General features: G+C 42.1%; 1 protein-coding gene across 1 annotated transcript; it reads left to right on the plus strand.

Annotated features, from left to right (window-relative positions):
* Positions 1-1,437: 1,437 nt before the first annotated feature.
* Positions 1,438-24,234, plus strand: LOC126161578 (ADP-ribosylation factor-related protein 1). Its single transcript, XM_049917524.1, has 5 exons — positions 1,438-1,654; positions 1,839-2,009; positions 2,117-2,198; positions 4,239-4,410; positions 23,909-24,234. Exons 1-5 carry the CDS (start codon positions 1,562-1,564, stop codon positions 23,997-23,999), a joined length of 609 nt encoding a protein of 202 aa, XP_049773481.1. The 5' UTR covers positions 1,438-1,561; the 3' UTR covers positions 24,000-24,234.
* Positions 24,235-24,851: the final 617 nt, after the last annotated feature.

The following is a 24,851-nucleotide window of genomic DNA, read 5'->3' on the forward strand; positions in this document are numbered from 1 at the left end:
AGTGAGGAGGTGGCGCAGGTGTGCTGAAGACTGAGATGACCGTAGTGTCATGGAGTCAGTCAGTGTGTGTGTGTGTGTGTGTGTGTGTGTGTGTGTGTGTGTGTGTGTGAACATAAAGTACAATCTAACTTCTGTACCATTTCAGTGCAGTAATGTGTTCATTGTAAATAAGTATTGTAGTAGTTCTATTATATATTTATTACCTTCTAAAAATAGTGACAATCGTTCTACTTGGTACCTGTGGAAGGTACATTAGCGTATTTGTTTTAGTTGTAAATATTTGTCATGTATTATTGTTTTTCTGACATGTTCTACATCTTGGAGGACCTCCTCACTACAGATCAATTGGAATGAAAGTAAATCTACTCTAGTAGGGGGACCTTGTAGTGTTTTTCTGTACTGCTGTTGAGGTCTCATTGGTTGCTGCATCTGCCAGTATGTTGCCCCCATGTGACATGATATCCAACTGAATTTTAACTTCTTCCATATGTGCTGGAGGTGAAGGAGAGACAAACTGGACTGATTTCTCTGCGGGCAACATGGATTGGATGGCTTGCAGTAGACTAAGGGAACCAGAGCAGATGATTAATTTATATGCTTAAAATGTGTGTATCATTGACACTTGATTTAAATGGTAAGCAGCTCTTGAGGACAACACCAGGGCGCATCGCGAAATAGCACTTCTCCTTCTTGTATTGCTGTAGTTTTAGAATCTTACTTGACTTCTTGGCATCAGTGTTGTGGATGACTCTAATCTGCAATAATGGATTAACTTGGTCCACAACAAGTGCCACAAGGTCTTGCTTGTGATGTTTCCTAAATATCTTTGTTGTTCAAGGGTAGGTCGAGGAGGCTATGGCCATGGGTGGTTGATGGAAGAGACTGAACTTTTACAAGAATCTGTATGCATGACAGTCTATGAGGGGTCATTACAAGATGTACAGTTGTGCATCTATAATCTTTGTTTCGGCAAATACATTATTTTCCCTTGAGTTAGCATTTTCCGTGTACGGCTACTGGAGGGGAATGAAATATTTTGAAATAAAAGTAATTACTTACTGGGAGGTCATACCCTTAAGAAATTAACAATTTTTCTACCGCTGCATTTCCCGAAATTCCTACCTTCCTGTTTATCTTAAGTAACATATTCATTAACTAACATATTCTTTGAATTAATACAAACAATGTGTCGAAATATGAATAGCCAAATCTCCAAACGAATAACATTTTATCTTACTGACAATTTCTTTGTGGGTGACTCCACATTTTTAAGAATGATATTATGCACCAGTTACTCAATGATCGACAAAACAAATAGATTGGTGCCAATAATAACTTTTCCAGATATGTTCTTGCTCTAAAATACAGGTAAAGGTCGATACCACGGAGGTGTATTCTAACGTCCTTGATTAATACCAGTGGCTGTGGATTCCAAAGATAACAATAGTACGCACAATGTTGAGTTGCGGCTAAGTTCAGTCTTCAGTGCTGTACTAAGATTGTGCCACGATGGGGGAGATGTCAGTGAAGTCTCTTTTGTAAACAGTTCATTTCAATTATTATGTATACCCTTTTTTACGGACTTTACAAATATCTAGTACAAAAAGATGAATACTGTATTCTTATTCTCGGACTTGATAATGCGGGTAAATCCGTAAGTATGCACTTTTAAATAAATACACAACAAACAGTGTATTTGTCTTCCTGTAATGACATAGATGCAAATAAATATAACAGCTGCTTGAGTTTGCCATGTCATCAATTTTATGTGTTCTGTTTCTATGTCACGTTGTTGAGAAACAAAGTTATGGAAACATTCTTTCGCCCCTCTCGCATAGACATACCTCGAAGCTGCCAAGACAAAGTTCACGAAAAAATATAAGGGAATAAGTCCCAACAAAATAACAACCACAGTAGGTTTAAACATTGGAAAAATAGACATTGCTGGAATCAGACTTAATTTTTGGGATTTGGGCGGTCAGGAGGAACTCCAGTCTCTGTGGGACAAGGTAATGTTCAGTTATCTTGAAATTTTCAGCGCATGGACGTATATGCTCTCATTTCGAACATTGTATGCATTTTATTGAAAGATGATTGAACGAAGTTTTCTTTACAGTATTATGCAGAATCCCATGCTGTGATATACATAGTAGATTCGTCAGACAGAGACCGGATTCCTGCATCAAAGGAAGCTTTTGGTGAGCATTCAATGATTACAATATTTGTGTGTTAGAAGTATGTTAACTAATTGAGCGAAATTTAAAATTTACATAGCTCGGATATGAACATTTTTGTATCTTTCCCTTGTCACGCACGTATTTGAACTAACAGGAAGTTTTTTCGTGGAAACACATTATGTGAGAGATGTCAATGTTGTAACAAATGTGGTTATAGAGTTCTGTTATGCATAGACTGTACATATAACAATTTTAGTAGAGTATTCACTGTTGTGATCATCTCAGCCTTTTCAGGTCGTTATTATATCTGGGAAGTTGTTAGTTTTTATATCCGTGCCCATTCTGTATCTGTGTGTATGATGATTGTCTTCATAGCTGTTCCCTGTGCATCTCTAGATTTCAGTAGTTCTCTGCATTTTAGATATGTGACAAACAGGTATTGTTTGCAGAGGAGCATTTGTTTGATGACTCATAGGCGTATACTCATCAGTATATAAGCCTAATATTCAGTTACTGTACAGGATGAGAAAGAAAATCAAGGTGTCTTGAAGAAAGTAAACCCATAGGAAAAGCATCATAAGAGCTTGGAGATTGGCATCCTGAAAACATCACTGATAAGAACTAATTTACATTTATTTATTGGTCCTTTTCATCATTTTTTTGTATTTAGAATGTACAGTGATGTAGGATATTTTATAATAACAAATCTAAAAAAGGTGAATATAATATAATGCAAATATTTACAGTCAAACTAAATTATACATAAAGTTTAGGGGATAACAAATAAGATTCACATTAAGTGTCTTGTTTCAAGAAACTTGTTTAATGAGTGATCATAACCCTGAAAGTCTATTAACACACCAATATATGATATTATTCTGCGTGCTATATTGTACAAAAGTATGGAACTGGGGACCTAGAAACAATGTAGAAACTGCATCGCCACCGTAGCTCTCAGTGGTTCACAACCCCACAACAGGCTAAAGCAGTCCACTCACCCCACCACTGTCCCACACCAAACCCAGGGTTATTGTGCAATTTGGCCCCCAGTGGACAAACCTCCCCCCCCCCCCCCCCCTCCCACTCATGAGAATGTCTCACACCAGACAACTGTAACCCCAGTGAATGTTTGCGTGATAAACTAATTATGGTGTACGCGTTCATGAAGAAAGTGTTTGCATAGCAATCGCTGACGTAGTGTAGCTGAGGGGGAATAAGGGGAACCAGCCCGCATTTGCTGAGGCAGATGGAAGACCGCCTTAAAAACCATCCACAGAGTGGCTGGCACACCGGACCTCGAAACTAAGCCGCCAGGCGGATTCATGCTGGGGACCTGCACACCTTCCCACCCGGACCTGGAAAGCAGTGCGTTAGATCGCACGGCTAACCAGGCAGGCTACGTAGTATATTACTTGGTGCACCATGACCTCAGGCCTAAGAACCTGCCTGTGGTCAAATACTGAATGCCTATATTTGAAGTCAGACATCTGAAGAGTCTCACTGTCAAGAGAAGATATCACAGCAAAAAGTTAGATAAAGAAAAAGAAAGAGAGAAAGAAATCAATGACTGACTGTGTTGTTGATGATGATGATGGATGATGATGATGATGATGATGATGATGATGACCCATACTCTTTGATAGAGCGTAGGGGACAATGCGGGGAGACCTGCACCATCTTACTAGGCAAGGTCCTAGCGGAGGTGGTTTGCCATTACCTTCCTCCGACTGACTGTGTTGGAAACATATTATAGTCGAGAATATCTTTAGTTGTGTATTAAGAGTTTCTGTGTACCATCACACCTGTAAGTGTAATTGCTTGTAATGGATAAAGATGTAATATAATCTAAATGGGGAAAAAATCAGTTTTTGTTCAAAACAAAATATTCTAGAGTGCATATAATCCTCTAACCAAAACTCTACTAAATTTTTCAAGTGTGGTCATATGGGAATTAAAACATAGAAAGGAAGCCTTGAGATCGGGCAGAGATTGTAAATAATACTCTTTGCAATGTAGACTGTTAGTTTGTTATTGTCATTTGTCTTCTCTTTCTTTTTACAGATAAGATGATTTCAAGTGAAAGCCTGATTGGGGTACCTCTTCTTGTTCTGGCAAATAAACAAGATATCCCTGACTGTATGGGTGTTCGTGAAGTTAAGCCAATTTTCAACAAAAGTGCACATCTCATTGGTCGTAGGGATTGTATGGTGATGCCAGTGTCTGCATTAACAGGGTTAGTGTAATACATCTTAGGTTATATTATGTGATGTCCACGTTTACAAATCCATCTTGTGGGATTTTTTAATGGTCTTTTATCCTTGGTACTCCTGTATTTTAGCTTTGAGGCTAAATACTTCTAGTGAAAAGACTTCTCCATGTTCTGCCAATGCTGTTATCAGAAGGGGTAGAGTAATGGGTAGACTGTACATTGTATTGTATTGGTCCTGTAGTCTATAAAGCAGCTCACAAATAAGACCGTGGACAAGTCAATTTATAAATTTATAGGTGAAAGTTATTTCTATGCATACTTATTTCAGGTTATAATAATACACTTCATACATTAAGTACTCATAAATTTAAATATTCTTCAATAGATTAATACTGTAAATATGACTTTAAAGACTCTCCAAATGTTTCAATCTGGCAGCTGCTTTTATGTTTCTGAAAAGTTTGTAATAAAGTTTATCTGCCATGTGGAAAGTATAGTTTTGACACAGAGATGTGTTGATTTGGGTCATGTGTAAGTTTTTGTTTTGTCTAAAAACAAAGAGGATGTGACTTACCAAATGAAAGCGCTGGCACGTCGATAGACACACAAACAAACACAAACATACACACAAAATTCTAGCTTTCGCAATCAACGGTTGCTTCGTCAGGAAAGAGGGAAGGAGAGGGAAAGACGAAAGGATTTGGGTTTTAAGGTAGAGGGTAAGGAGTCATTCCAATCCCGGGAGCGGAAAGACTTACCTTAGGGGGGGAAAAAGGACGGGTATACACTCGCTCGCGCGCACACACACACACACACACACACACACACACACACACACACACACACACGTTTTTTGTTTTGTCTGGTAGACCGACTGTGAATGTCACTGTTTTTTGTAATCTACTGTTCTTACCTATAACTTCTATTTTAAAGAAAATAAAGTTTACCAGACTGTAGATACATGGTAAAGAAGAATACGAGAAATTTTAGACAGAGGTTTACATGAGTCTCAAGGTTTGCACCAAAACTTGCTTCTAATAGCTCTTGTTTGCAGTTTAATAATCTTCATCATGGCGTTAGTTTCCCCAGAAAGTGACCCCATATTTAAGGCAAGAATGAAAGTAAGCTTGATGTACGTTCATTAGGCCCTACTGTGTCCTCACTACAGCAGGATTTTAGTGAGCAAAGAAGGTAGTAGGTCTTGCTCAGTTTTGAAACAAAATGTTCAGTATGCTTATTCCAATTTACTTTGCTTTTCAACCACAATTCTAATGATTTGGTGTCAGTATTGGTACCAAATGGTTCATTGTTGATAGACAAATAGGCTATACACATTCTTGGTTGGAACATTGCGGAGTTTTAAGTGCAATATTCTGTGCACAGTTGCTAATTTTTGTGGCAGTATTTACTGAGTACTGTAATTCTTACTTACTTCCCTCTTTAATGCAATTGTGGTGTCATTTGTCAATATGAATAGTTTTCTGTTAAGCTTAGGTCATTTATCTACAGAAGAATAGAAGGGTTCCCATTATTGATCCGTGGGTACACTGCATATATTTATTATATAGTCTAAAAAGTGTTCATAAATAGTTTTTACATTGAGATTTGTATGCTTGATGCACACTGCTTGCTTATTAATCAACCACAGTATTGTTGCACCTCAGAGTAAGGCTGTTTCAGTTGGATTATCATGAGTATTTATTGCGATATTTGATGATGAATTGCTAAACCATGTGATAATATATGCACTACTGTCTTGAAATTGTTCAGTGTGATGCATTTTTTGTAATCACCACTGTACTTGTTAACTTTTACATCACCATGCATTCCTGATAATGGGCACAGGATGCCAAGTGCAACAATAATGAGGTCAGGTAGTACAGTTGCCCAGGCAGGAAGTAAGTGAAACATTGCACACACACACACACACACACACACACACACACACACACACACACACACACACAGATATATATATAACTTTTTGCCTCTGTATATGTCTGCTTGTGTCTGTATAAGTGTGGATGGATATGTGTGTGTGTGTGTGCGCGCGAGTGTATACCCGCCCTTTTTTCCCCCTAAGGTAAGTCTTTCCGCTCCCGGGATTGGAATGACTCCTTACCCTCTCCCTTAAAACCCAAATCCTTTCGTCTTTCCCTCTTTCCTGACGAGGCAACCGTTGGTTGCGAAAGCTAGAACTTTGTGTGTATGTTTGTGTTTGTTTGTGTGTCTATTGACTTGCCAGCGCTTTCGTTTGGTAAGTCAAATCATCTTTTTCCCTCTATTATATACAAGCTTTGACAGCAGAATAATCTACTACATCAAAAGCTTTTGATAGGTCAGTAAATACTCCTGTTGATTCCTATCAGGCTTGGTATGCAATTGATGTACTCATAAACAACAGTTTCTCTTACTTTTGAATCATTCTACCGCATGATTTCTCAGGCTACACCCAATCCAGTGACTTTTAATTGTGACGTGGATACCAAAATAGTGTCTTTTGTGATAAGTTGTGTTGGTACCTCTATCAACGCTTTCCAGCTGGAGGTTCTTAGTTTGTAGTTGAGTGGTTGACCTTTTACCTGATCCATCAACCACTGTAGTCTGTTAGTCTACAATGCACTCTGCTCCTTTTAAGTGTCCTCTATTTTGTGTTATTGCAGTGTTCATTTTAGCTCTGTACCCCTTGGTGTTCCCTCTCTCTGGGTGCAGAGGTTACGCTTTTACTGTATAGGCCTTTTACAAGTATGTCTGTTTGGAACAGGGGACTGATGACCTCGATGTTTAGCCCCCATCAAACCCCAAACCAACCAACCAACCAACTTCTGAATCATTACATAGGATATTGTTTTTATGTACAAATGCCATAAGTTTGTCATCTTTGACCTTTTTTATATTTTTGAAATATAGGAGGAGATAGTCATGAGTCTGTAGTTATTACATTCTCTTAATTTTTAATATATTGTAATAACCTCAGATGTTTTCATTGCTTGAAGTTAGCTGACACACAAATGTAAAAGTAATTCAATTAGGTTAGGTGCACTCTTGGTTACAGTGAGTCTATTAATGCCCGCAGAGCTGGAATTTAGTGCTTTTATTGCTTTTCTTACTTCATCTTGTAAGACAGAGCTGATGTACATGGACCATCAACACACACATATTTTATGTTCATTGGGCTCGGTGTTCGTATTCAAGTCTGAGTTCATCATATTATCAGCAACATCTGTGAAAAAGTTGTTAAATGTGTTGGCTCTTTTTTACTTTCTTGTGATGGGGCTACATTTTTACACGATGCTCTATTTTCCCCAGTCTTGATAACTTCACATAGCCTTTGCTTTTGCTTTGTTAGCTGAATTATAAATGTATTCATCATTACTCGTTATTATTGCTGCTGTTATTACTTTTCTTAGGATTTTGGAATAGCTTTTTATAGTATATGTGTCATTGCGGTGATCAAGTTTTCTGTCTACGTATTTTATGTTGTAGTTCCTTTTCCTGGTCTGAAACCTTGATTTTCTCTGTTACCCAACTGTTCTACAATTCCCCCTTATGGTTACTGTTCTCTGTGGAAATGCAATGTAAAAGAAATGGGTTAATACATCAGCACCCCTCAGTCACCAACTGGTGCCATGGTGGACCAAACATGTTAAAACAGCTATTCAGGATTGTAGAGGAGCCCTGCAACGTCTTGAGTAACATCCTTCATGCAGTACCCTCATCACTTTTAAGTGGCTCCTTGCTAGGGCTCCCTATATAATGAAATGCTGTAAGAATGAATGCTTGGAGTGCTATGTTTCCTCCATGGAAACACATTCCTCTTCATGTCATGTGGGCCAAGCTTTGTAGTGTAATATGCTGCCAAAGATCAACAACTGTTCAGAGTCCTTCCTTGTGGTGGTATGATCGGTTCTTGCTGAACATCTTACCATCCACTTCACAACAGTTTTGGCACCCTCTTCTTACCTGGTTACTGTTTGAACACATAAAAGACAAGTTGAAGGCATTGCCTTATGCTTTACATTCTGTTACACTGAATTACACAGTGAGCCTGTGACTGACTGGGAACTACTTCACAGTCTTTACTTGTCACAAAATGCTGACCCAGTCCCTGATTAGATTCCTAATCATATGATCCAACACTTGTATGTTACTCGCCATCTACTCAAGATGTTAAAGTGTATTTTACTAGTGTGTTTTCCTGGCAAGATGTACTTGTGTGCAAAAATTAAGGCCAAGAGTAACTGCTGTGTGATGCCACTGACAAGTAGCCTCGATGGATGAAACTTGGGTCATACATAGAAATAATGGGCCCTCAGGGGCTCAGCATTCATTTGATGCGTACGGGCTTGGCGACCCCAGGCTTCCTGAACTGGGGACTGGTAATTACCGTAAGCTCTGGTCATGGTTCAGCGACCACTGTATGGCACGTTGTGTGTTGCAGGGAATGGTGGTCTTGGCTTGACTGCCTGGATCACAAGGGCAGCAAAAACCTCTATAAAAAAAGCTACTCAATCACAATGTGTACTGTGTGCTGATGAGATGTGTGGCTGTTGAGATGGAGCAGTCGTTACCATGCAACGTCTGGGGAAGCTGCCACACTCCAGTTGTATAAGGCTTACTCAGGCTTGCGGGGCTCTGTCTGAGTGGACCCTTGTTCCCCAGCTGCTCGTGGGATCGAGATGGAACCCTCGAAATCATAATCTTCTCCTCCCATTGGGAAGGGTGTACCGCCTGCGAGTATTCACACCCAGTACTCCAAATGAAAGAGAGAGGCTAGCTCTCCTGGTAACCTGCATCAGTTGAATTATATTAACAGAGCTCAAGGAGTCATAAATCAAAATGTTTTTAGTCATTAAGAGAAGGGAGGGGATGTTTGAAGAAGTGTCCCCTTCTATATTCGTAAAGGCATGGAAGGACTTGCTGGAATCCTGAAGTCTGTTAAGCAGCTCAGCTGCGGAATGGTTCCCTACTGGTCAAGACAAACAGGACAAAGCAGGTGGAACTACTTAGGAAGACCAAAAAATTGGGTGAATATGATGTAACTGTTGAACTGCACAACTCCTTTAACTCTAGCAAGGGTGTGGTCACATGCCACACAGTTATCGATATCGACATAGCCGAACTTACAGAAATGGGCATTACAGGGAACAGTGGATGTAGAGCAAAGGGTGCATAGGAATAATGGAGAAATTGAGAAGACCGCCACCTTCATTGTGACCTTTAATTCTCCAACTTTGACTGACCACATCATGGCAGTTTCCTCCGACTTAGGGTTAGGCCTTACGTATCTAACCCTATGCGGTGCTACAAATTCCAGAGGTTTGGTCACACACAGTTGCAGGGGTGAAGTGACCTGTGGGGAAATGTGGAAAGGCAGCTCATGAAGCTGAGATTGATTGTCCATCTCCAGCAGTCTGCGTTAACTCCTCTGAGAGCCACCCAGTCTGGAGCCGAGACTCCCCTACTTTTGCAGCAGAGCAAAATATTTAGGAACTAAGTCACCAAACAGATCCCCTATGCTGATGCCAAAAAGGAATATAAAGCGATGAAACCTCCCGTCTTTACCTCTTCTTATGCTTCCATATTGCAGAAACCTGTTCCTAAGGTCAAAACAGATGTCGTCCAGTTTACAACTGTCCACCACCAGCACCTGCACTTGCATGTGTACATGCAAGGTGAAACAAGTTAGGCTAAAGCAATCCAGGCAGCTACCACAGGAAAGACCAACAACAGTTCTGTAGTGAGTGTCAAGAAGGCAGACAATATGCAGTGTCTCTCGCAAATCCCCCTTCCAACCCCCCCCCCCTCCCCCATCCTCGAAGGGGCAGGGTGCAGGGACAGGTTCACATTGCTCAGGTCAAAAGCTGTCCCAAACACTGTCAGATGTCTTTCTTTCGCATCTTAACTGATAAGGAGGACATCATGGAGTTAGATAATTTGGATCCAGGCAGCCCCTCCATCCCCCCTCCCCCTACGCCCCCCCTGCTCTAAAAATGCTTCACCTCTGCGGTGCAAAGATAGCGGTAAGTTAAAACCACACCAGTGAAATGGCTCCCATCCTACAGTGGAACTCGCAGGGGCTCAGGATGCATGTGGAGAAACTCTGTCTCTTATCTAAGGATAGACCACTGTGTCTGTGTCTCCAGGAGACTCATTTCTGTCAGTCGTACATCCCTGAGCTACGAGGCAATGTACTCCACAAAAAGGTCAACCTGAGCTGAGAAAGAGCTAGAGGAGGCATAGCTATTTTAGTCAGTACCGACTACAACTCCTCGCCTCTCTCACTTACAATGACTTTACAAGCCATTGCTGTATTAGTGCATGTGCGTCCTCCGTTGACAATATGTTCCCTTCACTTGCCTCCACATGATGCACTTGATGAAGAGACCCTAACCAACCTTATTACACAGCTCCCCCACCCCTTCATCTTCTGTGGTGATTTTAATGCACACAATGTACTTTAGGGCTCTGCAACTACCTGCCCCAGGAGTAGAGCAATTGAGAGGCTTCTCTTGATATCACGTGCATACTTGCTAAATGTGGGATGGAGCACTCACTTCTGTGCAGCAACTGGGTCATTCTCTGCCATTGATCTCTTGCTTTGCCCTCTAGCTCTTGCTCACAGTGCTGAATGGGAAGTGGTCGATGCCTTGCATGGATGTGATCACTTCCCGATCTGGATTCACCAGCCAGATGAGGTAGAACCCTAAAGGAAACTACCAGGATGGGTGCTCAGTAGAACCGACTGGACACTTCATAGCCAGTTGGTCCAGTTCGAACATTGTGTGAATGTCGAGGCATGGGTGGATCATATTACCAAAATGATCCACCACGCCGCTGGAGCATCCATTCCGTAGTCCATGGGATAACAGAAGAGGCAACCTGTCCCTTGGTGGAGTGCCGAATGCTGCTCTGCAGTCAGCACTAGGTGTCCGGCTGTGCAGTTGTCGGCCAACTGCAGAGAGACTTGCAGCCTTTCGGATAGCGAGGGCTAAGTGTTGCCAAATTATGCAAGCGAGCAAGAAGATACTGTGGCAACAGTTTCTGAATACCATTAATCGTTCCACCAAAAGTTCCGTTGTGCGAGAGACAATAAGGAGAATTTCTGGAAGAGGAGGCAGATGCCCCATGGCTGCTGTAAAGGGGAACTGCACTCTCCAAACTAATTTGTGAGACATTGTCCAGACTATGGCAGCATATTTTGCCACAGTTACTGCAACATCCAGTCAGGATCCAGGTTTCCAGCACAATAGCGCGGTTACTGAGAGGTGTAGTTTGGACTTTCAGTCCACCTGTAAAGATTACAACTGCCCATTTTCCATGTGGGAGCTGGATTCTGCATTGTCTGCAGCTCGTGACATGTCCCCTGGTCATGGCAAGATCCATTACAGCATGCTGTGGACCTCACAAGGCGAAACAAAGATATCCTCCTCACACTTTTTAATGCCATTTGGGCATCAGGCCACTTTCCCGACTTGTGGTGGTAGGAAATTTTAATCCCTCTTTTAAAACCTGGGAAAGACCTGCCCAAGTAGTTACCGTAGTGTTGCCCTCGCTAGCTGCATGGGCAAGACCTTGGAGCAGGTGGTAACTGCTGCCTTGTTTGGATCTTAGAATCCAGGTAACTCCTTAGTCACATTCAGTGTTGGTTTAAGGGGTATTGCTCTACCTTTCATAACCTTGCACTCCTGAAGGTGGCTATACAGCAGGCTTTCCTATGCTGGCATCACCTTCTAGGTATATTTTTTGACATAGAGAAGTCCTATGATACTACTTGGAGGCATCTTATCCTGGAGCAGCTTCACAAATGTTTTTTTTTTTTTTTTTTGTTTTTAATTGTCTTCCCGTTTTTATTCAGTCCTTCCTCTCTCCACGAAATTTTTGATACTGAGTCGGTGACGTCCTGTCTGATTGCTTTGAGCAAGAGAACGGTGGCCCTCAAGGTAGCATTTTAAGTGTGACTGTCTTTGCCATAGCTATTAATAGCATTACATTCATAGTGAAAATTTCTGTGCAGTGCTCTGTTTGTGGATGACTTCTCTGTTTTGCTCTTCTTCAAGCTTCACAATACCCCCTGTAGGTCTGGGGGTTAGACTAGGCCATAGGTACTCCTGCTTGTTGTAAGGGGTGACAAAAAGGAGTCTCACACGTTTTGGCCTTTGTAATGGTCCCCTGTAGGGTTTGACCTCCACTTTTCATAATTTTCCTGAAGAGCGAGCCAGTTGGTGAAGGGTGCCTTACATGGCACGTTGTGTCCATTATGTGCTGAGATCTCTTGCATCCTTCTTTGACGTGGATCTGCACTTCTACTCATTCTCCAGCTATTGTGCGAGGGGTGCGTTTTCCTCCATCCTCTATGCAGTATCACTTCTGCACTGTCAACAATAATGGACTTCTTAGCTGGTTTGCACCTGATACCCAGCATGGTAGCCAGTCCGTTGTGGTGGGGCCACCATGTACCCTGTTGATTGTAGCCCCATGTTTACACAGAGATCACTCTGCTGATGCATATGCCTTTAATTCCCCACGTATGCCAAGGAATAGATGCCCATCACCCTTGGGCTTCGGGACTCCTGGAAATGGCCACGGTGGCCTTTGCTGCAGCTGGGTGGCGCCCGTGGAGAGGGCCCCTTGTCAGAGTGGGTGGCATCAGGGCAGATGACACACCATGAAGCATAGTATGTCATCTCTTGCTGGTGGGCAAATACCAGCAGTCTGTGCTAAGAAATAAGACCTCAAATCGTGGATAGCTACTGGCCCAGTAGCCTCACCAGCATTCTCTGTAAGCTGCTGGAACGTATGGTGTGTCAGCGGTTTGGTTGAGTCCTGGAGTCACGTGGCCTATTGGCTCCATGTCAGGACGGCTTCCGCCAGGGTCGCTCTACCACTGATAATCTGTGTCCCTTGAGTCTGCCATACGAACAGCCTTTTCCAGATGCCAACATCTAGTTGCTGTCTTTTTTTGACTTACATAAAGCATACGACATGATCTGCCGACATCATATCCTTGCCACATTGTATGAGTGGGCTCTCTGCGGCCCGCTCCAGATTTTTATCCAGAACTTCCTTTCGGTCCGTACTTTCTGTGTCCAAGTTGATGCCTCCCACAGTTCCCTCTGTATTCAGTAGAATGGCATTCTGCAGGGCTCCATATTGAGTGTGTCTCTATTTTTAGTGGCTATTAACGGTCTAGCAGCAGCTGTAGGGCTGTCGGTCACACCGTCTGTGTATGCAGATGACTTCTGCATTTCATACTGCTCCTCCGGTACTGGTGTTGCTGAGCAGCACCTACAGGGAGCCATTCACAAGGCGCAGTCATGGGCTGTAGCCTACGGCTTCCAGTTTTCAGCCGCGATGTTGCATGTCGTGCATTTCTGTTGGCGTCACGCCATTCATCCAGAACCAGAACTTTACCTTAATGACGCTTCACTCACTGTCATGGAGACACATTGATTCTTAGGACTGGTTTTTGATGCCTAATTGACTTGGCTACTTCACGTTTGTCAGCTTAAGCAGAAGTGCTGGCAGCACCTCAATGCCCTTCTCTGCCTGAGCAACACCAGCTAAGGTGCAGATCTCTCTATGCTGCTACAGCTCTACAGAGCCCTTGTTCAATTCCACCTTGATTATGGGTGTCTGGTTTATGGTTCGGCGGCGCCCTCAGCATTGTGTTTACTCGAACCAGTGCACCACTGTGGCGTTCGCCTAGCAATGGGAGCTTTTAGAATGAGTCCGGTGACCAGTGTTCTGGTGGAGGCCGGAGTCCCTCGATTGAAGGTTAGGCGCGCACAATTTCTCGCCAGTTACATAGCACACGTTTGTAATTTTCATGTGCATCCGAATTACCATCTCCTTTTCCCAACCACGGCGGTACATCTCCTGCATGGCGGCCCAGGTCAGGGCTTACATTTGCAGTTTGCGTCTGGTGCCTTCTGTCTGAACTGGATTCCTTCCCGTTACCACCTCTCCTGGAGGTCCATTCATGTGCACCTCCATGGTGTACAGCTAGGCCACAGCTTCTTCTGGACCTTTTGCATGGCCCTAAGGACTCTGTTAACCCTGTGACTCTCCACTATGACTTTCCTCTCAATTCTCGACATGTACTGTGGCCATGAAGTGGTTTACACCAACGGCTTGGTGCTTGGTGGCTGATGGTCACGTAGGGTTTGTGTATGTTCATGGACATATTGAATTGCACTTCTTGCCAGAAGGTTGCAGTGTTTTCACTGCAGAGCTGGCGGCCATATCTCGTGCTTTTGAGCACTTCCGTTCATGTCCTGGCGAGTCATTTTTCCTGTGTACTGACTCCTTGAGCAGCCTACAAGCTATTGACCAGTACTACCCTTGCCATCCTTTGGTTGCACCCATTCATTAGTCCATCTATGCCCTTGAATGATTCTGTTGTTCAGTGGTGTTTGTGTGAATCCCAGGCAACAAACTTGCCAACAGGCTGGCCAAACAGGCTACATGGAAACTGCTTCTGGAGACGGGCATCTCCGAAACTGACTTGCATTCTGTCTTGTGCCGGCTTTGGAAGACGGAATGGCATAACAATACGCACAACAAACTGCATGTCATTATGGAAACTGCGAATGTACGGAACTCTTCCATGCGGTTCTCTCGCAGGGAATCAGTTGTCCTCTGCCAGCTCCGCATTGGCCATATGTGGCTAACACATGGTTACCTCCTCTGCGGCGAGGACCCACCTGCGTATCGCTGTGGCTCACAAATGACAATCATCCACCTCTTGCTGGACTGCCCACTTTCTGCCACTCTGCGGTGGACTTTTAACTTTCCCAGCATCCTACCTTCGGTGTTGGGTGACAATGCCTCAACAGAAGCTTTAGTTTTACATTTTATTCATGAGGGTGGGTTTTATCATTTGAGCTAAGTTTAAGCATATGTCCTTTGTCCCTCTGTGTCCTCCATTCTAGTGTCTTTAGGGTGGCAGTTTTAATGTGTTGCAGAATGGCTGGCTTCTGCTTTTTATTCTCATGGTCAGCCAGCCATGGTAATCGGCTCTTTTGTTTTGGTCTCTTCTACATGTTTCTTGCGTGTCTCTGTGGTTTTCTTGTCTGATTTTGTCCATTTTAGTGTTTGTTGCCCTTCTGTCATTCTTGTGGTTTTCTCCTTTCTTCCAGCTGTGTTTTGTATGTCTCGATTATTTTATTCCCACCCGTGTGGAATTATTTTAATCGGAATGAGGGATCTAGCAGTTTGATCCCTCTTTTAAACCAGCCAACCAACCAACCAAGCCTCACAACGACAATGTCAGTTGCAACTAACTCTTCGACATTTGGATTAATGGGTGCAGAAGAGTGGTTTCAAGTTTTTCACCAAGAACTCTGTGTGTTTTCTTTTTAATCATTCTTGTTTCATTTTAAACTTTCCTGAGTTGAGGATAAGGGATGCTGTCCTTATTTTTAAAGACACAGTGAGGTTTCTGGACCTCATATTTGACTCTAAGCTTACATGGTTATTACATCTTAAGGAACTGAAAAAGTTACTTAAGGCTTTAAGTATTTTAAAATACCTTAGCCACAGTAAATGGGGAGCAGACAGGAGTTGCTGCTCTGGTTTTAGAGGGCATTTGTGCGATCTTGGCTCGATTACGGGTGCACGGTGTATGGGTCTGCGGACCCTCTTATTTAAAGATGTTGGACATGCTGCATCATGAAGGGATTTGATTAGCCACTGGGGCATTCAGAACAAGCCCCATACGAAATGTCTGTGCAGGGGCTGGTGAACCACCAGTTCACGTCAGGTGATGGCTACTTATGGTGTGCCAGGCGTATAAAACACTGTCCACATCATACACACCCACCTACCATACTGTGCTGAGCCTCCACTGGAAAGGCTTTTTCATACCTACCAACAGGCAGTGAGGCACTATGGTATTTGTGCACAGGATTGCCTTCTAGAGATTGGTGTGGCCAGTCTTCATGTTTCACATCGTGGTGGGAGCAGCTTTCCGCGTTGGCTTCTCCAGAGGTCCAGGCTTATTTTAGACTTGACGAATTTTAAGATGGATCATACGTCAGATTTTATATTTCAATCTCTGTTTTTTAACATTTTAGATATGCATCACAATTTCACAATAGTGTACACTGGTAGCTCCAAGCAAGGGAGTTCAATTAGCTGCTCTCATGTTCCCTGACCATTGTCACGAGGATTCGCCTTGAAGATGAGTATACGGTTTTCTCAGATGAGCTCCACGTGATCCTGAAGGCACTGGAGCAAATGCATCATACTCAGGGCAAACTGTTTCTGATTTTCTCAGATTTGCTTAGTGCCTTACAATCGTCACAGAAGTTGTACCCAGCTGAGCAGTTAGTCTGGCTGATATATTACCAACTGTACTTCCTCCAACGGCAGGGTAAGCAGGTGTCATTCTGTTGGGTGCCAGGTCATGTAGGAGTATGGGAAAATGAAGAGGCTGATAGGGCTGCCGAGGAGGCCTGCAGAGGAGATAGTGTGGCTCAGTGTCCTATTACCTTGCAGGCTGTCATTTTGACACTACACAGGAAGTGCATGCAGTTGTGGGATGAGAAATGGCTGGCAGTGACGGCCAATATGCTGCAGTTTGTGAAGTCAACAACCTGGCTGTGGCGTTCCTCCTGCCAGTTACTCAGGCGGGATGAAGTGACCCTCGCGCATCTTAGGATTGGGAACTGCCCTCTACATGTCGCTTTTCACTACGGCAAAGGGACTCCCATTTTGTGATGCTTGTGGCATGCACATCTCTATTTGCCATATTTTAATGAAGGCGCATTTTATATCATGATGCAAGGGCAGAAACAAATATTGGTGGGGATCTGCCCTCTACTTTAGATGATGAGATTAGTGTGACTAAGATTTTAACATTTTGTGATGTGCCTGGACTGTGGCCTAAACTTTTAGGCTGGAGGTTTTAGTGTGTTTCAAAGTGGCTGGCTTCTCCTCTTTATTTTTTATTCTTGTGGTCAGCCAGCCATGTCCATCTGCTGTATTGTTTTAGCCCGTTATGCTCCTTTCTTCCTGTGTCGTTAATGTTTTACTACTGACGCAATACTTTGTTCTGTGGTTCTGTGCTGGTATGCACTTTGTTACCTGTGTTTTATGTGCTGTTTTATCTTCCTGTTTTGGTATTTTACTGACATTCATCTCAATCTGTTTCTGTGCGGGCGCTAAAGACCTTGCTGTCATGCGCCCATGCAAACACGTCCGTGTCACAGAAAGAAAGGCTACCATGTAATACAGAAGATAACTGAAGGAAATACATAGTGAAGTGGACAAAAATGACACTTTAATTCAAAGGCAATAATTATGCTGAAGTCAGTATGATTCAAGGTGGTCCCTTGGACATTAAAAAAGGTGAGACATGTTTCTTAATAGAGTGTGCGATCACAAAGGACAGCAGCCCATGCTCTCAAGCCAGCCACAAGGTTGGTAAGGAGTTCTTGCTGTAGGATGTTCCATTACTCCACTAGCACAGTTGACTATTGCTGGATAGTTGTTGGTGGATTTGCGTGTGCTACAACTGCATCCCACACATACTCAATGACATTTAAGTCAGAGGAATGGGCTGGCCATACCATTTACCTAATATCCTCTCGTTCTAAAAGCTACTTCCATCTGTGGTGTCCATGTGGTTGCATATTGTCACGCATAAAAAAAAAGTTGCCCTTGAAAACATGACCATGAGGAAGGAGTACAGTGTTACAACAACATTGACTGATGAGCATACAGTGTTCAAAGATTTGTAGGTTAATACGCCCTTGCAACATTATGCCTCCCCACAACATAACCCATGAACCACCAAAACGATTGTGTTCAATCACGTTGGACCTACCCTCATATGATGATAGGTGCGAAAGAGTAATACTCTCAGGAACTTGCTGAATGTGATTGTTTTGGTGGTCCAGATGTATGGTATGCATAATGTTGCATGGGCATACTGATATCAGTCTTTTAACACAGCAGACTCACTGCTCAATTTTATTGTGGCACTGTACTCCTTCCCCATGTGTATCTTTTCAGGAGTGCATTCACCCAAACTCCATTTTTTATGGATGACTATGCGCAACTGCATTGAACTGAACTCTGCAGATGAAGGAACTCTTGGAATAAAAGGATATTTGGTGAGTGGATTGATCTGCCCGTCTCCTGACTCAAATCCAATTAGGTATCTGTGGGAAGTGTTGGGGAGACCCAATGCAGCATATCCACACATACTATCCAGCAGTCGTCATCCATATTGCTGGATGAATAGAACCCTCTATCACAAGAACTCCTTATCAACCTCGTGGCCAGCATGGGAGCACTTCGCAGAGCTTCGTTACCATACATGATCACCACACACACTATTAAGAACCATGCCCCTTGTTTCGTAATGTCTGTAAGACTATCATGAATTATGGTAACTTCATTGTAATTATTATCTTTCAATAAGTGTCATTTTTGTTTGTCATTGTGTATTTCTTTAAGTTGCCTGCTGTACTATACTGTAGCAGTTCTTTCTATGTAGGGTGCAAGTTCCATTGAGTTATATTTCTTGGCAGTGGCACATTATGCGACATTCACTGTTAACTTTTGCACCCCATGTCCATCGACAGCTACCAACTGATTAACCATACCAGTGTGCGCTGCAAACTTCTTAACCCTTTGATTCCCAACAATATGAAAAAATATATAATTTTAAAAAATTTTCACAAAGTAAATCTGTATTATTATTGTAAGCAATGAATGCAAGAAGTCACTGGAAAAAAGTAAACAATCAATTGTTTTAAGGGAGTGGTTTCACTTTGGAACTTCTAGGTCACTCACTTTTCAATCAACCCCCATCTCATGTGATATAATAATTGAAAGCAAATTCACAAATTTTGTAGACACAATCCCTTGTATCGAAATTTCCAAGAATTCATAATGTCTAAAAAAAAAAAAACTATATTTCTAAATAACAAGCAAAACCGGGCCCAAAATTTAATAAGACTTGTATCAAAACTATATACCGCATCAATGGATTCACTTTGAAACTACTCGTAAATACAGTAGTACAAACTACGATGGACATTACAATAACTTCAAATATACCTACATTCAATGTCAACAATCTCCTCAATATAGTCACTATAAAAAGAACTGGATGTCACACTCTCCTACAATAATGTAGCACAATTTCTGTGCTGACTGTTGCTTTGAACACTATATGTGACTGCTACATTGCAGTGCATTTGTAGAAATATCTCAGTGTACCATTACATATCCCTGTCTTGCAACAGCATCATGCTTTGAGGCTAAAGATACATGTACTTGGAAACAAAATTATTAAAATGGTGGTTTTGGGCAGTCTGTAGTGCTCTGTGCTGTGTTTTACATTCCACCTCATCCCCTTCGATGGGATAGTTATTTCTGTTCAGCCAGTACTGTATGTTGACTACTTTCACATTTGGTATATCTCCCAACCTGTAATCTCAGCTGAACACCAGCTATATGGCGCCATCCAAAGGTCCTCCATGTGGACCCTTTCTGATTGCCTCCAGTCCTCTCTAACAAGGACAAATTCGCATTTCTGTTGTCATACCACAGTCTGTCCATAGCCAGAACTCTACTTAAGTACCCAGCACTTCGACATTGTTGCACAGTCCCGATATTTGGGATTCCTATTTGATAAAAAGGTGACATGGTTGCCCCATATTAGTCAGTTAAAGATGAGCTTCAATGAGAAAGCTTAATGCTATCTACTTGCTTGCCCACACTTCTTGGGGTGCGACTTGTGCTACTCTGCTCCATATTTAGTGGACCTTGCTCTCATCCCGACTGGACTATAATTGTCAGGGTAATAGCTCTGCAGCATCTTCGGCTTTGGAATTATTGAACTCGGACCACCATCATGGAGTAAGACTGCCCATTTGCACCTTCTGGACTAATCGCATAGACAGTCTGTTTGCCAAAGAGGGGGTCTTGCTCCTTCAGTTCTGACGGTACCAACTCTTGCTCACTTCCCCAATCATCATCCAACAATTTCTTAATCATCTAGTTTATCAAATTCCTGGGACCGACCCCTGAGACCTGCTCTTGCACGGGATTACTAGTTGGAATGTGCCTCAGTCGTCTGCAGGTAATTCACAGACCATGAATTAGGACTGATCTGTTTTGAGACATGAAGTTTGTCATCCAATACCTCATACCATTTGTTTCTCTGTTCTTCTTTAGTATAAGGGTGCTACTGTCACTTTTACTGATGGGATATGTTTCAAAATCTCTTGCCGATTGGCAGTAATATTTGTTACTGGGAATGTGGAAAGTTTTAGTAGCAGAGCAGACAGCCATTAACAGTGCTATGTTTCAGTAAACAGGTGTGTCTTGATCACAGTTTAATTTGTAGTGACTCAATGAGCAATCTCCAGACCGTTGATCAATGTTACTCTTGTCACCTTCTGATATCTGCTATTCACAATCTTCTCTCTGACCTTGGCCATACTGCCACCTTCTCGGATCCCAAATCATGTGCATACCCTGTGGAATGAACTGGCTTTCTGTTTGGCTAAAGAAGTGCTTACTTGTTCAACATTTGCTTTGCTGATCTCAGCTGCAGATTTGTAGGTGCAAATGAGATCTCTCCTCACTTGAAGATGGAACATCATGTGGTAGGCTACTACCTCTTCTAAAACTCTGCTCTGTCAAAGAGAATACTGCTTTACTGTGCCCTCCTGCCATTCCTCGTAGAAGGAATCTACCATCTACTGTTGCTTCCATATCGATTGCACTAGATTAACTCAGTTTTATTTTACGTAATGAGTCACAGACATGTGACAGCAGAGCCTTATGGACTCTCCATGGTAAGCATGGGCTTTGAGGTTCTTTGCTTCTAATAATGGCAAATGATGTATGGTGGATAGTTGATTGTTTCTTTGTTTTCTTAGAGAAAGTTGTTTTTATTCTCAAGCACAACATTTGAAACTACTTTTTTCTTGGATGGGGGAGGGGGTTGTTGGGCATTTCAAGCCGCTTGCTGGGCCTGGGTGGGGGGACCCACAAGAATACAGATTAAAAAACATTTAATCATTCACAGTCTTAGTTTGCAAGTTTAAATTACGGTTGGTAAAAAAAAGAAATCTCATCTTGAAAAGGTCAGATACAGATGTTGTCTCTCTATTCACAGATGAGCCATGACTCTCATTAGCTCTCTGATTGACATATCAGTTTGATCTGTATGCTTTTACTTTCCTTTACATTATTTATTAGCTCTGGCATCAATATTGCTTTCAGTGCCCGATATTTGCCACTCCTATGAACATTCATAATTCGTTAAAATTTGTGGATGATCTCACTAACTTCAGATGACTCATGTCTTGACTGTGGGACCCATAACCTGTTTAGTTCCTTAACCTTCCTACCACAAAGTATTTAACAGCAACAGCTTGAATTTGTCATTGTTAAATTTAATCAGGAATGTAACAATAGCTGCTGTAAGATATTAAATTTTGCTCATGGGGATGTAGGTATGATCAGTTGATTTACTTTGTCAGAAAATATTGCTTTCTAAAATAAGCATTTTTTTCTCAGTTATCTCAAGTTAATGCAAAGGGTTTGCAGGAGAGGTTAGCTCTATCTTAGCTTTAGTACAGAAATGTATTTAATATTACAGGAAGAAAGATACTTAATCCAGATGTAGTTCTGACCAGTCATATCCTTCCAGGTCCTGGAAGATGTATAAAGTCAGGTGTGAATACTACAGGATCCTCGGTTCAATACATCATAGTTGCAAAATACTGATAGGAAATATTTATGGAAAAGTGCAAAGACTGGTAGAAGTAGACAGACACATAAAGGACGTTCAATTTGAATTTCAGAGAAATGTAGAAACACATAAGACAGTACTGACTGCATAGTTTCTTAAAAGATAAGTTGAAGAAACATTAAACCTATGTTCATAACATTTGTAGATTTAGAGAAATCTTTGGACAATATTGATGAATACTGTCTTTGAAAGTTTGAAGGTAGCAGGGATAAAATACAGTGTGCGAAGGATTATCTCTAACTTGTACAGGACAATTGCAATAGTGGAAGGGCATGAAAGAAAAGCATTAGTTGGGAAGGTACTGTGACTGGGTTGTAGCTGTCCCCCATGTTATTCAATGTGCATGCTGAGCAAGCAGTAAAGGAAACCAAAGAGAAATTCGGGAGAGGAAAAGAAATAAATACTGTAAGGGTTGCCAGTTACATTGTAATTCTGTCAGAGATGGCTGAGGACACAAATGGCCTTTTAAATGGAATGAATAGTGTCTTGAAAAGTGTTTATAAGATGAACAATAACAAAAGTAAAACAAAGGTAATGGAATGTAGTTGAATTAAATCAGCCAACGTTGAGAAAATTGGCTTAGGAAATGAGGAACTAAAAGTGGATGAGTTTTAGTATTTGGACAACAAAATAACTGATGATGGCTGAAGTAGAGAGGGTATACACCTATGAGCAAAAACATTGATCACTGTCCACTGCAAGATTTGTGCTGCCTGGTGCAAGCGTTTGATGCAGTTGTAATACTATATAAGAAGAGCAGAAACGAATGAGGAATCATTCTACCAACAATATGGGCTGCAAATGACAGAATTCACTGACGTAAGGAACATAGGCAAAGGGCAGGTTGTTATGGCTTTGCACTCGGGAGCCCCCAGCTCTGAAATGGTAAAGCTGATTGGCTGTTTGCGTGCTACTGCTGTGAGTAGCTATGGAAAATTGCAAAGAATGGTGAAACCACAAGTAGGTGATGAAGTGTTGGACATCTATGCTTAATCACAGAACATGGGTCAGAGGCTTGCCTGCTCTGTGAAGGTGGCTAACTGTTGCAGATCGGATGACAGAGTAAAACTCTGATGCAGGCACAAGTGTTTCTGGAAGCCCCATTCAGAGCACATTGTTAAACATGGCGCTCCCTAGCTGATAACCCCTTACACGTTCCCATGTTGATCCAATGACATAATCAGTTATAATTGCAGTCGGCACGGGATCATTGAGATTGTACCGTGATTGGATGTATCACATTTCTGATTGCACCAGGTCAATGGCCGCGTCTGGATAAGCTGTTACCTAGGCGAACGGCTGCTGAAATCATGTACCACACCATAGACGCAGGCTTGCGGCGGGATGTACTTTAGTACTTATGTTTATATGTTTGTATGTATTCATTTGGAAAAATAATGGGAAAATTTAATAGCTTGTGTTGAGATTTGTTTTACCCTGACAATCATAAGGGAACGGGATTTGATGTAAACATCAGAATCTTCTTCTTATGCATAGTAAACAAAGTAAGGTCAGTCACTGTTGCATAGAAATGTTGTGCACTTCGTGGTTAACTTTCATGTCAGTCTTTGATATGAAAAATGTATTTCCTGCCACTTATAATTGTCACCAGGTATTTGTTGCTGTCCTCAGTACCTTAGTGTATTCCACATAATTAATATATTTTTTTTTTCTTTCCACAAAACAGTAATTTGGATTCTGAAAGGCACTTTACCTCTCTCATGTTGCTTTTTGTTTCAGAGATGGAATAAATGAGGGAATACGGTGGCTTGTAGATTGTATAAAACGGAACAGTGACATACGCCCACCAAGAAATCAAGATGATACATAATGGTCCCAGTGACCAAAAATGTGATAGTATTTACATTCCTATGGAAGAAAGCTGTCCTTGTGTGATGTTGACAAGATAAAAGATTTTGGAGCCTGGGGAAATTCACACACAGGGCTAAAAGTGATATGTCATATTTCATCTGTTGTACAAAATATACATCATTTTATAAGACATAAACATTGGTTAATCCTGCCTTGTATTTCGTGTTTGATAAATAAAGTATTTAAAATTTTAACATCTATGAAAAGGATAGGTTGTGACTCACAGTAAAGGTAATACATTGACTCGCAGACGGACACAGTGAAAACACTGTTACACATTGAGCTTTTGCCCAAAGCCTTCTTCAGAAAAAAAGGAAAACACACATAATCACACAAGCAGGCACATTCACACACGACTGCTATCTCTGTGCACTCTGGTCAGACTGCAACTATTGCACTGAACAAAAGCAGCAGTTTGGAGTGGGGCAGGGAAGGAGTGAGAGCAGCATATTGATGGGGAAAGGGAGGGAGGAGGAGGAGAAGAGTGCTATCTGGCACTGGGTGCAGGGTCTAGAAGGTGGCAGGACAAGGTTGCCATTAGGAGGCTTGGGAAGGGAAAGGGGGAGGGGAGGAATGGAATAGGAGAGGAGCAGAGAGGGGGAAAGATTACTGATGGGTGCATTGGCTAAGAGTGGTGCACAGTGATGGTGAGGGGCTGTGAATTGGGATCAAGTAATAAAACAGGAGGCAGAAACTGTTGGATGGAGGATGTGGGTTCAGTAGGTTATCATAGGTTGAGGCTGTGATAATTTTGGGAGTCGAGAATGTGTTGTAAGGATAACTCCCATCTGTGCAGTTCAGAAAAGCTGCT

This window comes from Schistocerca cancellata, chromosome 1, assembly GCF_023864275.1.
Source record: "Schistocerca cancellata isolate TAMUIC-IGC-003103 chromosome 1, iqSchCanc2.1, whole genome shotgun sequence".
Lineage (NCBI taxonomy): Eukaryota > Metazoa > Arthropoda > Insecta > Orthoptera > Acrididae > Schistocerca > Schistocerca cancellata.